Source organism: Garra rufa, unplaced genomic scaffold, assembly GCF_049309525.1.
Source record: "Garra rufa unplaced genomic scaffold, GarRuf1.0 hap1_unplaced_004, whole genome shotgun sequence".
NCBI lineage: Eukaryota > Metazoa > Chordata > Actinopteri > Cypriniformes > Cyprinidae > Garra > Garra rufa.
In genome coordinates, this window is record NW_027394279.1 from 3,492,865 (window position 1) to 3,514,566 (window position 21,702).

The 21,702-nt window shown below is 37.5% G+C and overlaps 2 protein-coding genes across 2 annotated transcripts in view; one reads left to right on the top strand and one right to left on the bottom strand.

Moving 5' to 3' along the window:
* Positions 1 to 2,761: 2,761 nt before the first annotated feature.
* On the bottom strand, positions 2,762 to 17,809 carry LOC141312742 (uncharacterized). Its single transcript, XM_073832618.1, has 2 exons — positions 17,740 to 17,809; positions 2,762 to 5,097 (listed from the first exon to the last, which is right to left on the bottom strand). Exon 2 carries the CDS (start codon positions 5,088 to 5,090, stop codon positions 3,576 to 3,578), a length of 1,515 nt encoding a protein of 504 aa, XP_073688719.1. The 5' UTR covers positions 5,091 to 5,097; positions 17,740 to 17,809; the 3' UTR covers positions 2,762 to 3,575.
* A 1,058-nt stretch (positions 17,810 to 18,867) lies between these two features.
* The window catches only part of LOC141312737 (uncharacterized), a 9,080-nt gene continuing 6,245 nt past the window's right edge, over positions 18,868 to 21,702 (top strand). The window contains exons 1-2 of the mRNA XM_073832616.1: positions 18,868 to 18,895; positions 19,145 to 19,200. Coding sequence (XP_073688717.1) covers positions 19,181 to 19,200 — 20 coding nt within the window. The 5' untranslated portion in view covers positions 18,868 to 18,895; positions 19,145 to 19,180. The remainder of the gene's footprint in view (positions 18,896 to 19,144; positions 19,201 to 21,702) is intronic.

Genomic DNA, 21,702 nt, shown 5'->3' on the forward strand with positions numbered 1-21,702 from the left:
TACGCCGACTTTTAAATGTTATTAATTTTGTTCAAAGTGAAGGGCGCCCTGCACTTGTCCTCTCCCTTGACGCTGAAAAAGCTTTTGACAGAGTCGAGTGGGACTTTTTGTTTGCCACTCTTAGAAAATTTAACCTAGGAAATAACTTTATTAGGTGGATTCAGTTGCTTTATTCTGATCCTAGGGCAACAGTAATTGCGAATGGTCTCACTTCGACTCCGTTTGGCATAGGGAGAGGTACAAGGCAGGGTTGCCCTCTCTCACCTTTACTTTTCGCTTTAGTCATTGAACCCTTAGCAGAACTCATCAGACAGAACAGAAATTTTCATGGCATTATAGTGGGAGGAGAAGATCATCGAACATCACTTTACGCTGATGATGTACTTATATTTATGTCTAAACCAGAGCAATCTATTCCAGTATTATTAGAATGCATTTCTTATTACAGTAGTCTTTCTGGTTATAAAATAAATTTTTCCAAATCCATTTCATTACCTTTAAATGTACCTTCATTAGAACATCTAAAATTAATTTCCCCTTTCCAGTTATCAGAAAATGGCTTCAGATATCTAGGCATTTTTGTCACAGCTTCACTTAATGATCTTATAAGCAATAATTATATTCCTCTTATAGAGAAAATCAAGCTTAACTTGAAAACATGGTGCTTACTCCCAATTTCACTTCTAGGGAGAATAAATGTAATAAAAATGAATGTGCTTCCTAAGCTTTTATATTTATTCCAGTCCATACCTAGTTATTTAGCAAATTCATTTTTCAAAGATCTGAATAAACACCTCTCAAAGTTTATTTGGAATAATAAAAGGCCACGTATCAAATTTTCCAAATTAATGAAGCCAAAAGATAAGGGTGGGATCGGTCTGCCAAATCTTCAGTTTTATTATTGGGCAGCCCAGATAAAAAACATGATCAGTTGGTGTAGTGAAAGGACCAATTCTGTTTGGTATAAGATGGAAGAAACAGCTTGCGCCCCATTACCAATTAGATTTTTGCCATTTGTTAAGAACTATGCAAAGCTAAAAAAGGTTTCAGAGCATTTTACAATATCAAACACTCTTCGAGCCTGGAGGGATGTTAAGACATACTTAGGAATTTCTGCCTCTCTTTCCTTGTCTTCCCCACTTTCTTTTAATCCTGATTTGCCTTTAACGTTGCAGAAGATTGGTCTTTCAGCATGGCTAAAACTGGGAATCTCTCAAATATCTTGTTTGTTTTCTGAGGGCACCCTAAAGTCTTTCCAGCAGATTGTAGAGCAATATAAAGTTCCAAATTCCAATTTCTATAAATATCTTCAACTGCGGCATTTTTTAAAACCAAAGATAGACAAAGAAGAGTTGAGAACCAAAACAACAGAGATTGAAGACCTTTTACTGAATCCAACTTGTTTAAAGGGATTAATATCAAGGGCATATAATATTTTGTCTAGTAATTGCACCTCTGCCTTGTCGGGACTGAAGAGTGTTTGGGAGAAAGATATTGGTCAAGCCATTGAAGAGAATGACTGGGCTATTGTATGTGATAATATGTACCCCAATTGCAGTTCTCTTGGGATCCATGAGCTCAACTTTAAATTTTTTAATAGGATATATCTTACACCGATGCGTATTAAGAAGATGTTTATCAATGCCACAGGCCTGTGTTTCAAATGTAAAAAAGATAAAGGTACATTCATGCATTGTTTTTGGTACTGTGACACAATTTTGCCATATTGGAAAAAAATACACAGGGTAATGAAAGATCTTTTTGAACTAAACTTTGATATGAGCCCAGCTTTGTATTTATTGAATCTTAATGTGAACAGTTTGTTTCAAAAAGATGCAATACAGTTATTTATTGTCCTGGTATATTTAGCAAAAAAATGCATATTGTTACTTTGGTCTGCATCACAGGCTCCATCTTTCAAAATGTGGATATCACAGATTGCCACGTGGTTGCCACTTGAAAAGCTCACTTATGACAAACATCAAAAATCTGACAAATTCTGGCTGATATGGTCTCCCCTTTGGGAATACATAAAAAAGCTCTCTTGATGTGTATATATAACAATCTTTTATTTTCCTTTAATTTTTCTTCTCTTTAATTCTTTATTTAAGGACTGCCTTGAAACAGTGTGACCCTTTTTTTTAATCATTTGTTTTTTCTTTGCTCTTCTCCATTATTTTTTTTTTTACTTCTTAGCTTTGAACATTCTGTAACATGAATATATGATGTGATAAATATTGTTAATGTTATTTGTTTCTGTGGGCAAACAATAAAAAAAAAAAAAAAAAAAAAAAAAAAAAAAGATCTTAAATCAACCCAAAATGTATTTTGGTTATACTACAATCACAAAATAAATTGGCAGCTGTTTCTTCAACAAGATCACAAAATGAGCAAATTTCATTAATATTAATATATTTACAGATTAACCTAGCATAGCTGTTGCGCTTGTTATAATGTGGTCACATGATAATGTTTTTTATTTATCATTATTCATGAGTTTTATATTCTTAATCACTAAAATGTGCATTAATAAACTTTCTGCAAGTCAAAGGGGCTGAATATTTTTGATAATAGCAGTACATAAATTGTTATCTCTGAATGCACACTATAATGTAGTATTCACATATCGATTGGCTCCTGCTGTCTGAAAGCGGTGTAGGTAATTTATAGGCTTTGATTCTCTGGAAGGCCACTAGAGCTGGACACTTTTTATCTCGATATCCTACAAGTGTTCTTTAAAATAGAATAGAACAGAGTAGAATAGAATAGAACAGAATTTTATTGTCATTACACACGTACAATAACACTCTACTTGGCTTTTCCCTGTAAGTAACCAAAGAGATGGAAACTTGTTATGTAGAAAGCAGCAATACAGAATGTCAGCAGAACACAAATGCAGATTTATTAAAAAATATTAAATCTACTATTATATTATAATAATAGAACTATATGATTAGTAAATAGCAAGATACAAGAACACAACAAATACAGCACGGTGCAAAGCAATTAATGGTAAGACTTTACAATATGGTGTCATTTTGTAACATATATTAACTATTATGAACTAACATGAACAAACAATGAACAATACATTTATTACAGAATATTTTTTAATCTTTGTTAATGTTGGGTAATAAAAATGCAGTTGTTAATTGTTAGTTTATGTTAGTTCACAGTGCATCAACTAATGTTAACAAACACAACTTTTGATTTTAATAATGCATTAATAAATGTTGAAATTAATATTAAATAAGATTAATTAATGCTGTACTGGTATTGTTCATGAATAGTAAAGTAACTAAAGTAAAGTTCATGTTAACTAATGAAACCTTATTGTAAACTGCTACATTGTTCAGATTTTGTGTGACAACATCCCAAGAGAAATTTTCACTAATCAAAAGGGTAAATGGGAACTAAATATAAATATATAGACATGTAAAATGTATTATTATCACTGCACAAATCTTTTCTAAATAACACATTTAAAAATTGCAGCATTTAGTTAAACTCAAAATGTACATGAATGACTACATTTCTTAAGTGAATAATAAAAAAAAAAAACTTTTCGTATTTTCTTATTTAATGCATCTTTTCATATATTCCAGCACTTTGTTTTTTTCTTCTCCTGCTCTCTTCTTGATGTTCCCCAGTGTTTCTGCCTTTTCAGGCTCCTTTATTTCCTTCAGCTCATCAATCAAGAAATCAACATGCTGAAGTGTGATCAAAGAATCAGTGTTAAGTGCGATCATCTCCAGAGCTCTAACATGGTGAAAAGCATCAATTACCAGCTTCATCTTCTGCACTTTTAATTCTTGTAGTTCTTCCAGATTCTTAATCTTAGACACACAGTCCACAGTTTTGGAATAATATTTCTTAGAATTTTCTTTTGTCATCTGTTCTTTCTTTGCCTTTGTCAAATATTTTTTTGCTCCTTTGACATGTTTGGTGTAGTGGCATTTATTTGTACACACTGTACAGTAATTATTTTTCATCACACTGCACCATGAGAGACCACTGACCCACCAGCATCCTAGATGACAGTTCTCCTGACAGACGGTGCAGCACATCGCCACGCTGGCTATAGCAGGATCAATATCAACCATCTCTTTAAAGGGCACTTCAGATTCATGTTCAAAGTTGAACTTGTATTCTACTTGTTCCTTGTTCTGGTTTGATTCTTGTGTTTCTGTGTTGATTTGCTGAATGATTGATTTTATTTTCAAGATAATTTCCTCCAACTCCTTGCGTTGTACCAATGTATCTCGAGTCATCTGCATCGATTTTGGTTTATCAAGAGACTCAAAAAATTCTGCCATTCCATTAAAACTTAGATTCCATAAATTTTCCATTGTTTGATCTAGTTCATCAGCAGAATCTGACTGAGAGTTTTCAAACAGGAAATACACTGGTTGATTTTTGTCATCTACTGCACATTTGATTTTAGCTTCTTTAACAGCTGTCAGGGCATTTGTAGGGATAGCTCCACGTGAGTGTGTTAAGACCAAGACAATCTTTTCAGCAATATCTTTACCAAATAAAGACTGAACAGCATCAAAAATATATATTTGTTGGTCAGAAAGTCGATTTTGGCTTGCTTTAATCACTAGACACACTGCATCTAATTGATGGATTGTTTCTGCAGAATGAATTAATTTAAGCAAACTCCTAGCAATTACTTTCTCATTCTCAGCATGCACGTCTCCATATCCTGGTGTGTCGATGATTGTCAAATGGATTGGACTCTCTTGTAGATAAAACCCATAAACAGTGATGATGGAGGTCTTACTTTGAGCTGATGTTGGATCATTCTGATCGTCTGTGATCTCAAACCAAACCTTGTCTTTTCTCTGAACACCCAACACATAGTTGATCATCACATTGATTAGTTTTGTTTTCCCAATGCCTGTTTCTCCCACCATCAGAATGGTTTTGTGGGGTTTGTTTGAGTCTCTCTTACCATAGGTCATTGTTCTATATTGTTCAAATTCTTCAACTGCATTCTGTTTCAGATGATATCGAGTAGGTGCGCCATCCTCAATTTTAGTACTTCGCTTAATGATTTCATGGAGTTTTTGTCCTAAACTGTCCATTTTCTGTCTGTAATGTAAAGCAGAAAACAACATAACACATTGGCATTCAATAAAGCAAAAAATAATTATCACTAGTTTGCTTTGCCTAATGATACTGAGGTATAATTGTGAATTTCCTCATCTTCACCATAATATATCTTATATGAAATATTCAACTTTAAAATACGAGAAAAGGCCTTTAATTTGACATATACTGCATGTCTAGAGCCAGGGCCGACTGGAATAGGCAAATGCTAAAAATGCATTGTTTTGTTGTTGTTGTTGTTGTTAACTATTATTTTTTTATTACCAATACTATGAATTTAAAATATTACAAAAAAGTGATCGTACCACATAAACATAAAATATTTATTGCTCCCAAACCACCCTGGTTCAAAGCATGATAAGTCTTCCCCTGCACGTTAATTATGTGATTGTGATAGATGTTCACCAAAAAATTACCACTATGTCAAAAAGACCATAGCCCTCTGGTGCCCAGAGAAGAATAAGAAAGAAAAAAGAGAGGAGGAAGAAGAAAAATGGGATAAAGAAAGAGATGTGATTTCATGAATGATGATCATAAATAAACTAGGCTATATGATGTAAAAGTTAGTGAACAAACTTTATGTTGGGGTCGCGGCCAACTAGGGCACCTCAGTGATCCTCCCAAGGAGCCGTGAGATATCTTAAAGTTAATTTAAATATTATCCTATAATTATTTAATTTCATTATTAATGTGCTAAATGAAAATAATCAAAGCACGGCCTCTCTCGTGTTCTGTGATCGATTGCTTCGGAAATGTTAAATACAGACTGAATGGCGGCTCAAAACTTCCAACTGCTGCATGCAAACTACATCTCTCGACTGCATGCATGAAGCAAACCGCCACGCTAATGTAAAGGTAAAGATGATTAGTGTAATAATAATAAACTTGCGAGTGCCTGATGTTTAACATGTGTATATCAGAGTCGTACATTAGACGCGCATAGGTCCGCTATTGATTCACAAACCATGCGCCCTCTCAGGGCTCTGATCCCTATCGTATTTTTGCGTGAAATATCAATACATTTGCCTAGTTGTCAAATGTCCTGTGAGTATTTTATAATGGATGTTTACCGATAAAGAAGGATCTAGTGAGGCTTTAACAGCTTTAGAATGTATTTGCTGTATTTTTAATTTGTATGTTTATTTTTTAATGGATACAAACAGTAGATATTCAGTCAGTCAAGTTCAAAGGGACAGGTTTAGTAAGTGGTGTTTTGGCACCTCCCTGTTGTCCTGTTTGGTATGGCAGGTTCACTTATTTAAGAAAAGGTACTCTGAAGTTCTAAAGAATGTATAAAGTAAAGAATTCAGGACCTTTAAATCTTTATATGGTTATGTAAGGGATAATGTACAGGCAGCCGGTAGTTATCGCAGAAATAAGCCCGACAGTGTGATCAGGAAGGGTAGTAAATTTGCCCACAGTGTACTGTTGAGTTTTTGAAAAATTTCAAAGCATTTTCCCAAAATATGTATCAAAATAAGATTAGTCACCAAAAATCATTCCATTTGCTTTAACAGAGAAAAAGTTGTGGCCAAATTAAGACCCAACAGCACCCCTCAGTGGACGAAAACGTCCCTAACGACACATAAGGGTTAGGCAAAACAAATGTTTTGGTTAATAAAAAAGGTTTAAAAATAAACACTTTTCTCTTTATTGTGGAAGTACAGTCAGGCATAGGCAAGGCAAGTTTATTTAGCACATTTCATACACAATGGTAATTCAAAGTGCTGCACATATGTGTAGAAGAGAAAGAGAAAGAGAAATTAAAATAATAATATCATAAAAATTAATAATAATCACAACAATGAAACAGAATTTAAGAACATTAAATGATTTAAAAGTTAATTTAAAATTAATTAACAGTAAGAATGATTATACATAAAATAATGCAATCTGTTTGGACGTAGCACAGTGCTCATTCAGTAAATGCACAACTGAACAGTTGAGTTTTGAGTCTGCATTTAAATGTGGCTAATGTATTAGCACATCTGATCTCTTCTGGAAGCTGATTCCAACTGCGTGCGGCATAATAGCTAAAAGCGGATTCCCCTTGTTTTGTGTGAACCCTTGATATTACTGACTCGATCCTAGTTATCTGAGTTGTCTGTTGGGTTTATATTCAGTGAGCATATCTGCAATGTATTTAGGTCCTAGGCCATTGAGTGATTTATAAACGAGTAAAAGTACTTTAAAATCGATCCTAAACATAACTGGAAGCCAGTGCAAGGATCTGAGGACTGGTGTGATATGCTCTGATTTTCTGGTTCTAGTCAGAATCCTGGCAGCAGCGTTCTGTATGAGCTGCAGCTGTCTAATGGTCTTCTTGGGAAGGCTAGTGAGGAGACCATTACAGTAGTCCACCCTGCTTGTGATAAAGGCATGAACAAGTCTTCAAGTCTTGACAGGAAACAAAACATCTAATTCTTGCAATGTTTTTGAGATGATAGTATGCTGATTTAGTTACTGCTTTGACATGGCTACTGAAACTGAGGTCTGACTCCAGAATCACACCAAGATTCTTGACTTGATTTTTTGTTTTTTTGACCCCTAGCATCAAGGAATGCATTTACCTTATGAACTTCATCTTTGTTTTTAAATGCAATGACTTCCGTTTTCTCCTTGTTTAACTGAAGAAAGCTTTGGCACATCCAACTGTTAATTTCATCAATGCACTGGCAGCGCGAGTCAATGGGGCTGTAGTCATTTGGTGATGAGGCTAGGTAAATCTGGGTATCATCTGCATAGCTGTGATGTGCAATTTGGTTCTTTCTCATTATTTGACTTAGTGGGATCATATACAGGCTAAACAACAGTGGCGCAAGAATTGAGCCTTGTGGGACTCATGGACGTCCACTTAGACTTATGTTCTCCTATACTCTCGTAATAGCCTCTCCCTTCTAAGTATGACCTGAACTATTTGAGAACCATCCCAGAAAGCCCGACCCAGTTTTCCAGTCTATCTAGAAGAATGTTGTGATCGACAGTGTCGAACGCAGCACTGAGATCTAGCAATACCAGCACTGATATTTTGCCAGAATCAGAATTTAGGCGAATATCATTTATTATCTTTATGAGCGCTGTCTCTGTTTTATGATGTGGTCTGAAACCAGATTGGACCAGGTATCCATTTGAGTTTAAGTAGTGGTTCAGCTGATTAAAAACAACCTTTTCAATAATCTTGCCTATAAAGGAAGATTTGATATTGGTCTATAGTTGCTTAATATGGTGTTATCAAGATTTCTCTTTTTCAGAAGGGGCTTAACAGCTGCATTTTTCAAGGAGTTTGGAAAAGTCCCAGAAAGAAGTGAGGTGTTCACCACTTCTAAGAGTTCTGCTTCTAAACAGTTAAGCACACTTTTGAAGAGATGTGGGAAGTGTGTCAAGGTAGCAGGTTGACGATTTGAGGTGCTGTACTATTTCTTCCAAAATGTTGCTATCAATTGCTTCAAAAGCAGACATAGTGACTTCTTTTTGAAATTGCGGTTGAATCTGTCTGACCTCTGCATAACTTGAGGGTGTGCTAATCGTCTTTCTGATATTACTGATCTTCTCAGAAAAGAAGGAAGCAAACTCATTGCATTTGCTGTCGGAGAGCATTACACTAGGGATCTGACTAGGGGGGTTTGTTAGTCTCTCAACGGTAGCAAAAAGAGTGCGAGTGTTGTTTAAGTTGCTGTTTATAAGGTTCGAGAAGAATGTTTGTCTAGCTTTACCTAGTTCAACATTGAAAGCATGAAGACTGTCTTTATAGATGCTATAGTGAATTTCAAGTTTTGTCTTCCGCCACATCCGCTCAGCTTTCCTGCATTGTGTTTTCATACTCTGTACTGCTGTTGATTTTCTCCACAGTGATTTCTGTCTGCCAGTCATCTTTCTGACTTTCACAGGTGCAATGTCATCAATGACATTCTTAACTTTTGAGTAAAAGGACTCCAGGAGAAGATCAACAGTGTCTGCAGAAATGCTTGGCATTGAAGATATAGCCTTCATAAATAGCACACTAGTGTTATCGTTAATGCATCTCTTTCTGACAGAGACAGATCTAGATTCAATGGTAGCAGAGATTAATATATCAAAGAAAATACAGAAGTGATCAGACATCCTTAATAACAGTGGATGAAATCTTTAGACCCTTACTGATGAGTAAATCAAGGCCCAATCCCAATTCTATTTTCTACCCCTTCGCCTACCCCTCGCCCCTTCCCCTTGTCCCTTGAAACAAAGTGTAAAGGGGAAGGGCTAAAATATTTCCCCTAAGAAATGGGACACCACTACAACACTGTTATACGTCATCATACGTTGTCGCTAGTTCCTAATGTTACGTCAGAGGACATGCGCAGATGTTTATCACTCATTCCAAGATGTCAAAATGTTGTCATGTTGCAAAAAGTACAAATGTACGGTGTACGCACCGTTCATTCACATGTGGCCGTAAGCAAAACAAACAACGCATTATCACATGCGCGGCAAATTGCTAACCAGTGTAGTGGTGCCGGGAGAAGTATATATGCTTCATTTGTGAATTTCATTTTCAACTTTCTATTTGAACGCGTTCGTTTTCTGGATCCTTGTACTAAAATGTTTACAGGGGTTCACTGGTTTAAGAAATTTCTGATCGTAAAAATGGATGTGGTGGACTGCCATGATTTTGGCGAATGCAGGACACTACTGAATAATGCGCATCAGAGGGGATTTAAAAAGTGGAAGTGTGTACACACCGTATACTTGTGTACACCCTCCACTACACCACCGTTGCAAATTGCCGTGTCACTGGTCTTTCATGTTTCTAACATCCAGTCAAGTGTATATGACATAAAAATATATTTTGTAATATCGTGCAATCAGTGCTATCTGCTAGCAAACTTTAGCGATTTTTTTTTGCAAACATTTATTTACAAAATAACACCATAAACACAAACACAAGATTGAAGGTAATATACTGAAATATAATGAAACATTGTCATCAAAATCCTTATTAAAGGAAAAAAATACTTATATTTACGAGTCTGCTTGCTCGAGTGAGCAGCCATGTTGGAAATTTCTCTTAGCCCTTCGTTTGAAGTGAGGTCCTAAAAAATCTTCGTTTGGAGGGCTATCTGGCCCTTCCCCTCACCCCTACCCCTCCAACCAAAAGAGAAATGAGACACCCCTACCCCTTCACGTGAACGCGCCAAACGGAGGGGTAGGGCTAAGTGTAGGGGTAAGGGGTAGAATTGGGATTGAGCCCAAGAGTGTGTCCACGATTGTGTGTAGGCCCATGCACATGATGAATCAGGTCAAAAGTGTTCAAAACCGTTATAATTTCTTTTGTAGTTTTGATTTCTGCATTTTTTATGTGAACATTAAAATCCCCTGCAATAGCAAAACAGTCAAACTCTGAACAAATCATTGATAGCAGTTCTGTGAACTCTTCAACAAAGGCTGGAGAGTATTTTGGGGGTCTGTAAATGATGATAAATAGAATGCGTGGAGCACCTTTCAGCACAATCCCTAGATATTCAAAAGACAAGCACTGACCAAATGACACTTGCTTGCATTGATAGACATCTTTAAATAGAGCAGCTACACCTCCACCTCTCTTAACAGCATGACACTCATGAAAGTAAAGTTAGGAAGGGCTGTTTCATTGTCTCATGTTTCAGGACTGTTGCACTGCTGCTGTCTTCTAGCCATGTTTCATTTAGAAACATAAAATCCAGGTTGTTTGTGGTTATAAAGTCATTGATCAAAAGTGATTTATTTTTTAGTGAGCAAATGTTTAAAAATGCTAGCTTGATGGCAGTACTTTTTGTCTCTAGAGCAATCTTAGTTTGATGCCTAATATACCTCAGATAAGATGGGTTAACAGTACGAATTGGGAAGGCCTTTGACTTTCTATCACATATTAAAACAGAAATAGGGAAAACTACAGGCACACTGGGTTCCCACTTGTTCTGTAAACATCCCTGAATGTTGCTGCTATCGTAGCGGGGACCCGACACATATCACTGAGAGCTGTTATCAGTTGTTTTTGGTTCAGTCACAGCTTGGGGCTGTTGTAGTATGTCACAGTCTGTCTTTGATGAGCTCTGTGGGCATAAGCAGTGCTTGTTGTGGCTGTGTAGTGTTGTCAGTGTCCTTGTGGATTGTGTTGACCACATGATGACTCTGAAGCTGATAAGATGTCCTGTCGTCACTCATACTTTGTCCAAGTGTGTGTGTGTGCCATTCATGTTGGGTGGACTGGCAGATTCTACTGATGGATGCCGGAGTGAAAAATAGATATTGTCCTTTAGCACTCTCGCACCAAGTTTGTTTGGGTGGAGGCCGTCCAGTTTGAACAGTTGGCCCCAGAAAATATTGAAGTTGTCAATGAAGTTGACTCCTTTTAGACTGCAGGTTCTTTGTAGCCAGGTATTCAGTCCAAGCAACCATGAAAACATGTTAGTTCCCCTTGCTGGGAGTGACTCACTAATGAACGACTGAACTTCAAGTCTTCGAAGTGTTTCAATGAGTTCACCGAAATCCTTCTTTAGGAGTTCTGACTGCTCTTTTCGAATATCGTTCTTTCCCACATGGATGATGATTCGATTTGCAGTATTGTGTTTCATTAGAATGTTCCGAAGTTCCTTGTTCACATCAAAGACGGTTGCTTGAGGAATGCAGCATGTAGTTGTAGTTCTGCTACATATTTCTGATAATGGAGTCACTCTCTATCTGAGTCCTGGGCTAGGCTGCGCTCTGAGCTAAATGATGCTGTCTGCTCGACCTTGCGCGCCTGTTTGTAGCGATATTAGCAGCTAGCTGATACGATCCATGTTCAGTCATATTTGATTCCTCACCCACATTCATTAACGCTTCAAATCTGTTTTCAAGCTGTATAAGGGGTGGTAAAACCCCAATTTTTGCAAGGCTTGTCATAGCCATATCTGGGATAGAGGATGCTACCGCAGCAATACGAGATACTCTTGACAGTCTGATGCGAGTGCCTTTGGGTCTTGCTCCCTGTTTGTGCCATCGATTTGTGTGTCGATCAGTTTTGGCTTGGTGGTCTACACTTATAAACTGTCGATATTGACTAAATTCACAGGACTCACAGGGTGAATGCTGAGGGGGTCCGAGATGATTATCTTCTGTGTGTTCCGCCTGTTTTGGAAGTCCAGCAAGTAACTTTGTTTCTAAAACCACAATCCTTTGTAGAAGTCTGTGGCAGTTTGTGCAGCAAGTTGATTCCAGAAGAGGCAATTGTTTTCTTGTCTGTTGAAAGTAGGCAGCTGTGTTTTCCCGTCTCCGGAATGTAAGCTGCTGGCAGTGGGAGGCAAAAAGTCTCCTTTTTCGTAATGCTTGTATCAAAAATGTGTTGTCTGAGCACTGTGCTGATCTGCTAAAGTTAAAATCGTAGAAAAATTTGAGAAAAGTTCATAAACAGGGAGCAAAGCGCAGAGCAGTAAGCAAGAGTGTCCGAACGGTAGCAAAGCCGGAAGCAAAAAAGGGGGGCCTTGCAGAATTGACCAAAGATGGAGGGGGGCCCCGAAGTAAAAAAGGTTGGGAACCCCTGGTCTAGAAAACTTAGTCTAAAAGTTTAAAATAGGGTAATAACAATTCTGGAGTTCCATATATCCAAGATTTTTGTTTTTTTGCTCTGACTAGCCATAATGTCCCTACTCCAGGTACCTCGGGTGCCCGCTTGAGACAGCTGACGGAGATTTATCTGAACCTTCCCTATCCCTCTCGTTGGCTTCTCAGAACCATCTGATTCAGCTAAGCAATTTAGTTCGCGAGGCGTCCTCCCAAGTTCAGTGGTATTCTCTATACCTCAGTTCGAGACGAGAGTGCTGTGGTCTTTCAGGCGGAACTCACAACACTTCTGGCGAAGGGTATGATAAAGCCTGTCCCCTCAGCCAAAATAAGAGGGGGTTTTACAGTCCCTACTTCAAGTACCCTTGGACTTGTGAGTTTTGAATAATGTCCTTCACAAGCTTCTGGCACATCAATTGCCTTGAGTTGCTGACAATGTTTTTGACCTTGAAGAGGTTCCGACTTTTGGTTCAAGCCAAGCATGTGTTGGTCTAAATGGACAACACAGCGACTGCAGCATACATCAACCATCAGGATAGTGTCCGCTCCTTTCGCATGTCACAACTGGCCCGCCATCTCTTACTCTAGAGCCAGCACAGACACAACAAGTTTTGCTCTGGGGCGAGTGGAGGCTCCACCCCCAGATGGTCTAGCTGATTTTAAATCATTTCAGGCTCAGGTGCATCTGTTTGCCTGACCGGAATCCACTCACTGCCAGTTATGGTACGGCCGACCGAGGCCCCCCTCGGTACAGATGCACTGGGAAGCAGTTGGCCCACAGCTGGCCCAGGGGTCTACGCAAGTATGCCTTACCACCACCACACCTTTAAGAGACCAGGTGGTCACCTTGCAAGCTATCCTTCCCATGAAAGGAACCTTAACCTGTCTCTGTTATGCCCAGTCCGTACCCTGCACATTTACACTGAATTCACTCAGGATTTTAGATGTTTTCATCAGCTCTTTGTCTGTTTTGGAGGACTGCAGAAAGAGAATGCTATCTCCAAACAAAATAACCTCCCACTGGATTGTGGATGCGACCCGTATGGCCTACCAGGCCAGAGGTCTACCCTGCCCACTGGAAGTGAGAGCCCACTTAACCAGGGGAGTCGCTGCCTCAGCAGCTTTGGCAAACGGGGCCTCTCTAATAGACACTTTTGTAGAGCCGCAGGTTGGGTTACACCTAACACACTAACACATATCTGTGCCCGGGAGTAAGTTTATTTAACACAGAGTATGTTCTTGGTTAACCTGCAAGACATCCTCAACACAACAACAAAATGGAAACGAGGCAAAGAAAAAGCATGCCATGCTGCTTCTTTCTTCTTCTTCTGTTCAAAAGGTCATTTGCATACTTAATACATCACCACCCTCCTAATTCAGTGGTTCTCAAACTTTTTTGGTCATGCCCCCCTTTAAACCTGTAAAATAATCTGGTTCCCCCCTTTTCAGAATACCCATCTCACCCAAGACTAATAAATAATTTTATGTAAATATTTTTTTTGTGGGTTTCATGCTGTCCTAAGGCATAGGACACACACAGGCCTTTCCTCCTCACCAACGAAATTAACACAGTATCTTCACCAGACGTGAGCAGCAAAATACAGTAGAACCCATTATAATCAGTACCCAATAAACTCAATTCACCCTGTCTACACCGGACGCTACAGTTGTCGAGTCGCAACATCTCTGCTGGACGCGATAAAGCAACCTTTGCAAACCATTTCAACTTTGTGTCAGTACGTCAGAAATAGAACAAAGCATCGTAATCGGGGATTTGAACAGATTATTAACAACCAATCATAAACTGTGTCTCATTTAGAAGGCTGCGCCCTCCGAAGGTCGAATCCTCTGGAGGTTGCATCCTCTGGAGGATGTGTATATGAAGTGTCCTCAACTTAGAAATAAACGAGACGGCCTTCGAAGGACGGGCAGAAAAGGAAACAGAATTTATCATGTTGCTATGCCAACACATCTAGACCATCGTTGCGCTCTCACATTACTTAAATAAAGGAAAATTATTTCTAAATTTGAAAAGTAATTTGAGAAAAATAATAAAAATTGCTTTTACTTGTTTGATTTAGTTCAGTGTTGAGGAGACCAAACGTTTGGACACACCTTCTCATTCAAATGAATGAGAAGGTGTGTCCAAACTTTTGGTCTGTACTGTATATTTTTCTGTTTATTAAAGTTTTTACTGTACATTTGTGCAGTTTTCAGTGTGTTAGTGATATTTTTTAAATATATATAAATTAATAAATAATTATTTTTTAAATGGGTTTTTATACAAAAACTGCTTTTTTTATGTAAAATTCACTTTATAAAAGACCCACATTTCCAACTTTAATTCATGGGGATAACATGGATAATTTCACATGGTTTAGTGTAAGATTTTTGCCCATCTTTTGGAAAATCCAGTTTTAAAAGTAAAAAAAATTACTTTTACCAGTAGGTGGCTGCAGAGCTCCACTATTTGCTATTTGACCACCTGAAAGTTATTTTTCACAAGTTTTTTCAGTTGAATTCATATCTACAGTACAGACCAAAAGTTTGGACACAGCCGAATGAGAAGGTGTGTCCAAACTTTTGGTCTGTACTGTATATACATATATATCTATGGTAAACACATCTTCGCTTGTGTGTACATCTGCCAGCGCCGGCATTTTTCAAATTAACGACCGAATTGTGGGTTATCTGTAGTAGCAAAGGATACACCTCATGCATCCTTCGAATTTCTGTGAAAGAAGGTCATATTCGAAAGTTGCATTTGAAGTGTCCTACTTGCTTTTCTGAAATGAGACGGCCTCGATGATGTTTGCAGCCTTCAACCTCCAGTGGGCACAGCCTTCTAAATGAGACACACCTATAGTGTAGGGGATCTACAAGTTCTATTTCGCAAGAGCAAAATATTTTGAAATTTGTCGCGGGCGCCGCCATTATTGTTTTCTACCATGAGTGTCGGATGCACTGAGAGAGAGCGAGAGATAAGAGAAGCAGCGGTGAGCTGATGAAGAATCTGGCGGCTTTGAAAACTTTTATTGCATTAAAAGTTAACTTTAGACCGGTGACATTAAAACTGCATGTTGACGCTTCTAAGTCGTCCTTTGTCTTAACAAGCCTATTTATGAGCCGAGTTATTTATACGTAACAAGTTTTCGTAGTGCTCGTGTGTGAAGCTACTGACAGATCTGTTAAGTGTCTAAAAAGCCATTCAGCGTTGGAGTTAAATGCTGCCGTGTTTTTCGTGCGTTTGCATCCATTTTGGTTTGTTGGTACGAACTCCAAACGTGGTGTATGCTGTTGCTTGTTGTGAGGAGAGTTAGCTGATTCGTTGGATGACGTTGGATATTGTTCGTGCTCTCAGACTGATCTTCATTGGACTGGATTGCGGCCTCGTCGGATCAAGCTGTTGTCTTTAGGATCACAGGGACAATCTTTGGGGATCATAAAGTTAAAGGAACATTACCATGCCTATCTGGACACCTTTCAGTGCTCCACCCATGTCCCAAGAGTGATGATATGCTTTATTTTCTTAATTTTCCACTGAATGCTGGTAAGCAAGAAATCTTTTCTTTACAATGTGTATAAGAACTGAACTGATCGAATCATACTGATTGTGAATGTGAAACCTTTCAGTGTTTTAAAAGAAGAACACTGATTGTTTAAGTTTCAACAAAAACAGTTACAAATTGTTTGTTTTCTTTATTGTTGTCTATCTTTTATTTAATTACAAATTTAACTGAATTTGAAATAATTTTACTTTTCCTGTGAAGAAACTAAAACTCCTGTGATGGATTTCCCAGAACTGTATGACCCATCTAAAATCTCATACTTGGGAGCTGTGAGCGCACAAGTTGGTTTGTCAGGTAAAAATGCAAATACGTACAAAATGTCCAAACAATACAATATTATGCATCGTGGTATGATAAACTATATCTTTCAAAAGTTTGAATAATAATGACAATAATTAATGACAGGATGACACAAACACAAATTTCCGTTACGTCTTATTTAGTATTTAGTAAATACAAATGTGACCTTGACAATTGTAACTATGGCAAAGTCCGCCCCAATCCATGTCGCGAACACCGCCTTAACTGCAAAAAACGCTTCCAATACAAGAAAAGGCAGCAGCCGCACAGCGATTCCACTGCTTGCCACGTCCCGTGTGAAAGGGCCTTAACTGAAGCTTCTGGTGTAGTCACGGTAAGTAAAGACGAGAGCAAGATTTTCTGCATTTAGCTTTAGAAAGACCAGCACCTACCTGGGACTGTGTGAATTTATCTATCTTTTCTCTTCTCTTTCACACAACGATCCATCTCCCATTCTAAGTTACATTCCTTTGGCTGTTCACTGTTTTATTTAGATTTTTCTGCTGATGGCCCACGTCCCCCTGCAATACACGTGGGGGCGCAGGCGCGCCCCACACTTGAGAACCACTGACCTAATTGGTGGTTGTGCAATATTTATTTTTTTCATTTAATCTTTCATCATTGATAATAAGAATTATACTGTTTGTTTCATGCTAATTTTATAAGTCATATCGAATATGTATTTTTATTATTAAATAATGCAGATGCATGATGTGCAAGATAATAAATTATACTACAGGGCTGTTGAATGCTTGCAACTGAATCTATGCTATCACTTTTTATTAATTTAACATATCCTTGGTGAATAAAAGTGTTAATTTCTTAACAAAAAGAATAAAAACGTACTGACCTCAAATTTTAAACAATAGTGTATACTGTTAAAAAAACTTTCTATTTTAAATAAATGCTGTTCTTTTTAACCTTTTATTGATCAAAGAATCCTGAAAAATAAGTATCACAGTTTCCAAAAAAATATTAAGCAGCACAACTGTATCCAACATTGATAATAAATCAGCAGATTTCTGAAGGACTTGAATGAAAATTAAGAGGAATAAATTATACTTTAAAGTATATTAAAATAAAAAAAACATTATTTTATATTGTAATAACCAGTCAATCAAAGGTGTTCATGGCGACTTAATAATTACAGTCAAATCTCCAACCAAGAGACTAAAACGACAGTGACTTGTAGTCCTACCCTTGAGTTGAATCTGCTATGACTGGTTCCGACTTTGAGAATCTTCAAGGGTAACAAGAAGTATGTTGCTAAATAAAGTAAATACAAATGTAATTAACTTCTTTTGAGAACAGAGGGATAAAGAGAGGAAACAACTGCAATTTGTTGGTGGGAATATTAAATCTATAATCTTTTTTTTCTTTACATTTATTATAAGCATTGGCTATTATTAAATATTTACACAGTATAAAATACAGTTTGAGATAATAAATATCATCACAACATATTACTCACATTAGTCACATAGGCTTAAAGAGTTTATTTTACCTGTTTGTACTAGTGCTTCTTTCTCTGACTCACTTCAGGTTTTTGCTGACAGGAAAGTCAGCAGTAGTATTTATACATGGGGCAACACCCATTTATGAAGATCATGTGATTTGCAAGAAAGCTTTTTTTTCCCTCTGAAATTTGTAGATTTAAGTTTCAAACATGCAGATTCCACAGTAGAAATAGATATAGGGGAACTTCCATTTAACCAGGAATAAAACTTTACTGAGAATAAGAATCTCTAGCCCTCATGTTACCATTGTTTCTTGTCGTATATTGAAGTATGTAATCCACTGTTTGGCAAGTTTGTGTTTCTAGTCAAGTCTGTATCAAGTCATTGTTTGGATTTCTGGATTTTACTTCGCTGTAAATAAAACTCCACCTGGGTTTTCACTACGCTTGCCTTCAGTGGACTCTTTACAAACCCAAAAATGGTTAAAGTGGACCTCAGAGAACAGTACAACAACAACAACAACAAAAAAAACATGGTCTTTTTTACAAATACAAGCTTTAATCAAGGCTTCATCTAGCACACCCATTTATTCTTTGCACTAGCTGCGATGCCTTGGTTCAAATGTCACACATCTAACTCAGAAATATTTGAATGTTTATATTTGTTTAGATCCATTGTTCTAACTGGATTAGGGAAGTTTAGATATGTTGCCTTAAATTATGATACAAAATTAAAACTCTTTTTTTTTCTGCGGTCAGGAACAAATAGTTTGAAGCTTTCTTGCAAATCACATGATCTTCATAAATGGGTGTTGCCTCATGTATAAATACAACAGCAGATCTTCCTGTCTGCAAAATCTGAAGTGAGTCAGAGAAAGAAGTTCAAACAGGTAATAATGTAAGTAATCTTGCCCTCTTCTGTAGCCTCTGTGACAAAAATGTTGTGTTAATGTTGTGATGTTTAAAACTGTCTTATACTGTAGATATTTATAATAGTGTGTAAATGCAAAAATAGAAAAAATACAGATGTAATGTTCCCACCAAAACGAAATAAACATTTTAACTATATACATTCTGTTTATAATTGTTTATGTCTATGTGAGTTGGTGTTTCTTGTGAAAAGGTCATGTGTATTTACTTTCCTTAGCAATAACTTAGAGGACTCTTGAACCTGGATCCAGTCATGACAGATTCCCCAGAAAAGTAGGCACTGTATTCGATCATTTTATGTGTGCAGATCATGCAAATTTATGAATATGACAACAGATTACTTCCCAGAATTAAGTGTTTGTTTGTTTTTTACTTTTTAAAAGGACAGTAACTTAGTCTGGTTCAGTCCACTTCTCTGGTGAAAAAAACCCCACAAAAACAGCAGCTGGTCAACCAGCCTAGTTTTAGCCTGGCCAGGCTGGTAAATTCTTTCCAAGAGACTGATTTATTGCAAGTGTTTTTTTGTTTTTTTTGGTTTTCTTGATAGTGGTCCCTATTTATTTGGATGCACATTATAACAGCTTTGAATAAAATGGCATTGCCTTTCATAGGTTTCATTACTGACGTTGGAATACTAAGGATTTATATATTTAATTGGATATGACTACCTTCACAGAGATTTCAAGAGACACATTTCACTTATTTCCCTTCTGATCTATTTATCATGATCAGAAGACTTGGTATGCAGCACAAATCATTTGGAATACTTTTACAGTTTTATTATTTTTTTGAAATATGTATTGTGACTGTTCTTTTGCCTGCTTGTTATGTGTTTTATATTTAAAGTGGTTAGGTTTAAGGTAAAGCTTGAGTCATGGTAGTTACTCGAAATATCTATTATTAAAATTAAATCATCTGCTTTTTCAGATGCAGGAACAGCTGAATAACTTCATAATCAATGTAGAAAAACCATGCAAAAAATCTTTCTTTAGAGAAAGATTTTTTAGCCATGTTTTTCTCATGTTTCTCAAAGTGATGCACTTAATAGCTATGACCGTAAAGATGGTAGTGTCCATATAGTGACAGGAAGAGTGTAACGGTCTGGGTGTCTGTCCCTTTAAGGCTCGGGTTTTTTCGGGGAATTTCCCTTGCACGGCGCTCAAGTGTATATGCGTGAGGAATCCTCCTCCTAATCGTTCTTTTGTTGTTTCTTCCTTTTTAATAATAACCCTTTTTGTTAATGGTAACCGGCTTCGTGTGGTTTTTAATGCACAGTAGGTTACATATGAAGGTATTTTTGGTGCAAAACTACTGAACACATGTGAGAGCGGAATTTGTAGCTGTAGAGCACACCCACACATGTGTATCAATAAATTTGAAGTCACAGAGAAAATTGTTTTAGGAGTTGTAAACTTGTAGATTTTTTTCCTCTCCTACAAACACAACACAACAGTTACACCTTCACACATTCTTCACTGCAGGTGCACAAATCCGATTCTACGAATCACACATGAAGAAACTCGTACGCTCACATTTTTTGTACAGTTGCTGCAGTGAATATGGTGCAAAACGCATTCACACACCCGTATCAAAAAAATGTGAAGTCACGGAGAAATTTTACACACCCGCAAATTAATATGTGAATCCATACAATGAGAGTTGCAAACTTGTAGAATATCTGGTCACAAATGCATTACTTTTCTTGGATAGTTTTCTAACATAATCACAAGTCCAATTACTACAACTGCTTGAATCTGCTGCTACGAGTCTCGAACGCAGATTTTTTGCCTTCAAATGACAAGTTCCGCGCGCTCTCACTTTTGCACCATATACTCCGTGAAATGTGGAGCAAAAGTAATTTGTGCATCTGTGAGGCAGCGGCAGGCAGGCCCTGTTCAGAGAGCAGAGAATTTCGGCCAATCACCGCACTGGCGATGTGAAGGACCAATAAAGGTATGCTTTTTTAACCAAAAGAAAGAAAAACATTGTAACGTTACACATTTGATGAAATAGACTGTTCTGTCATTTTTCTAGAAGGTAAAGCAGAAGAGAATATAAGGAATAACTTACATCGTTTAATATGAGAGTATCTTTAATTATGAGACGATTGAATAGCAAACTTAACAGTACAGATACGTTAGGAAATAATAAAGGCTAATCCAACTAAGAAACAATGATTACCAACTTAGACGACCAGCGCACATATTAAAACTACTTAAATGTATAACGGTGAATGATTGCAGGGGGGAGATAAGAAAAAAGCATACCTTTATTGGTCCTTCACATCGCCAGCGCGGTGATTGGCCGAAATTCTCTGCTCTCTGAACAGGGCCTGCCTGCCGCTGCCTCACAGATGCACAAATCACTTTTGCTCCACATTTCACGGAGTATATGGTGCAAAAGTGAGAGCGCGCGGAACTTGGGCTCGTTCTTCGTACCTCGCTAACTAAGTTAGCTGGATTTGATTGTTGACGATTTTGCGTGATCTTGGATCGCTCGGTTCTTTGAAGCTCATCCGGGACTTGCTGTCATAGCAACAGGTGCGCAAGCTTAAACCTGCTCTGGAGCAGGTTTATTTCATGTAAACAGGATTTAGGCTGCGCTCCTGGCGGGTTATGATTGGTTGAAATGGCGAGGTCACATCTGATTGGTTAAAGAGCACGACTGACGCGGACTGACTCACGTGGGGAAAAAAAAAAGTATCTTGCAAGAAAGTATATATATACACTACCGTTCAAAAGTTTGGGGTCAGTACATTTTTATTTTTTTATTTTT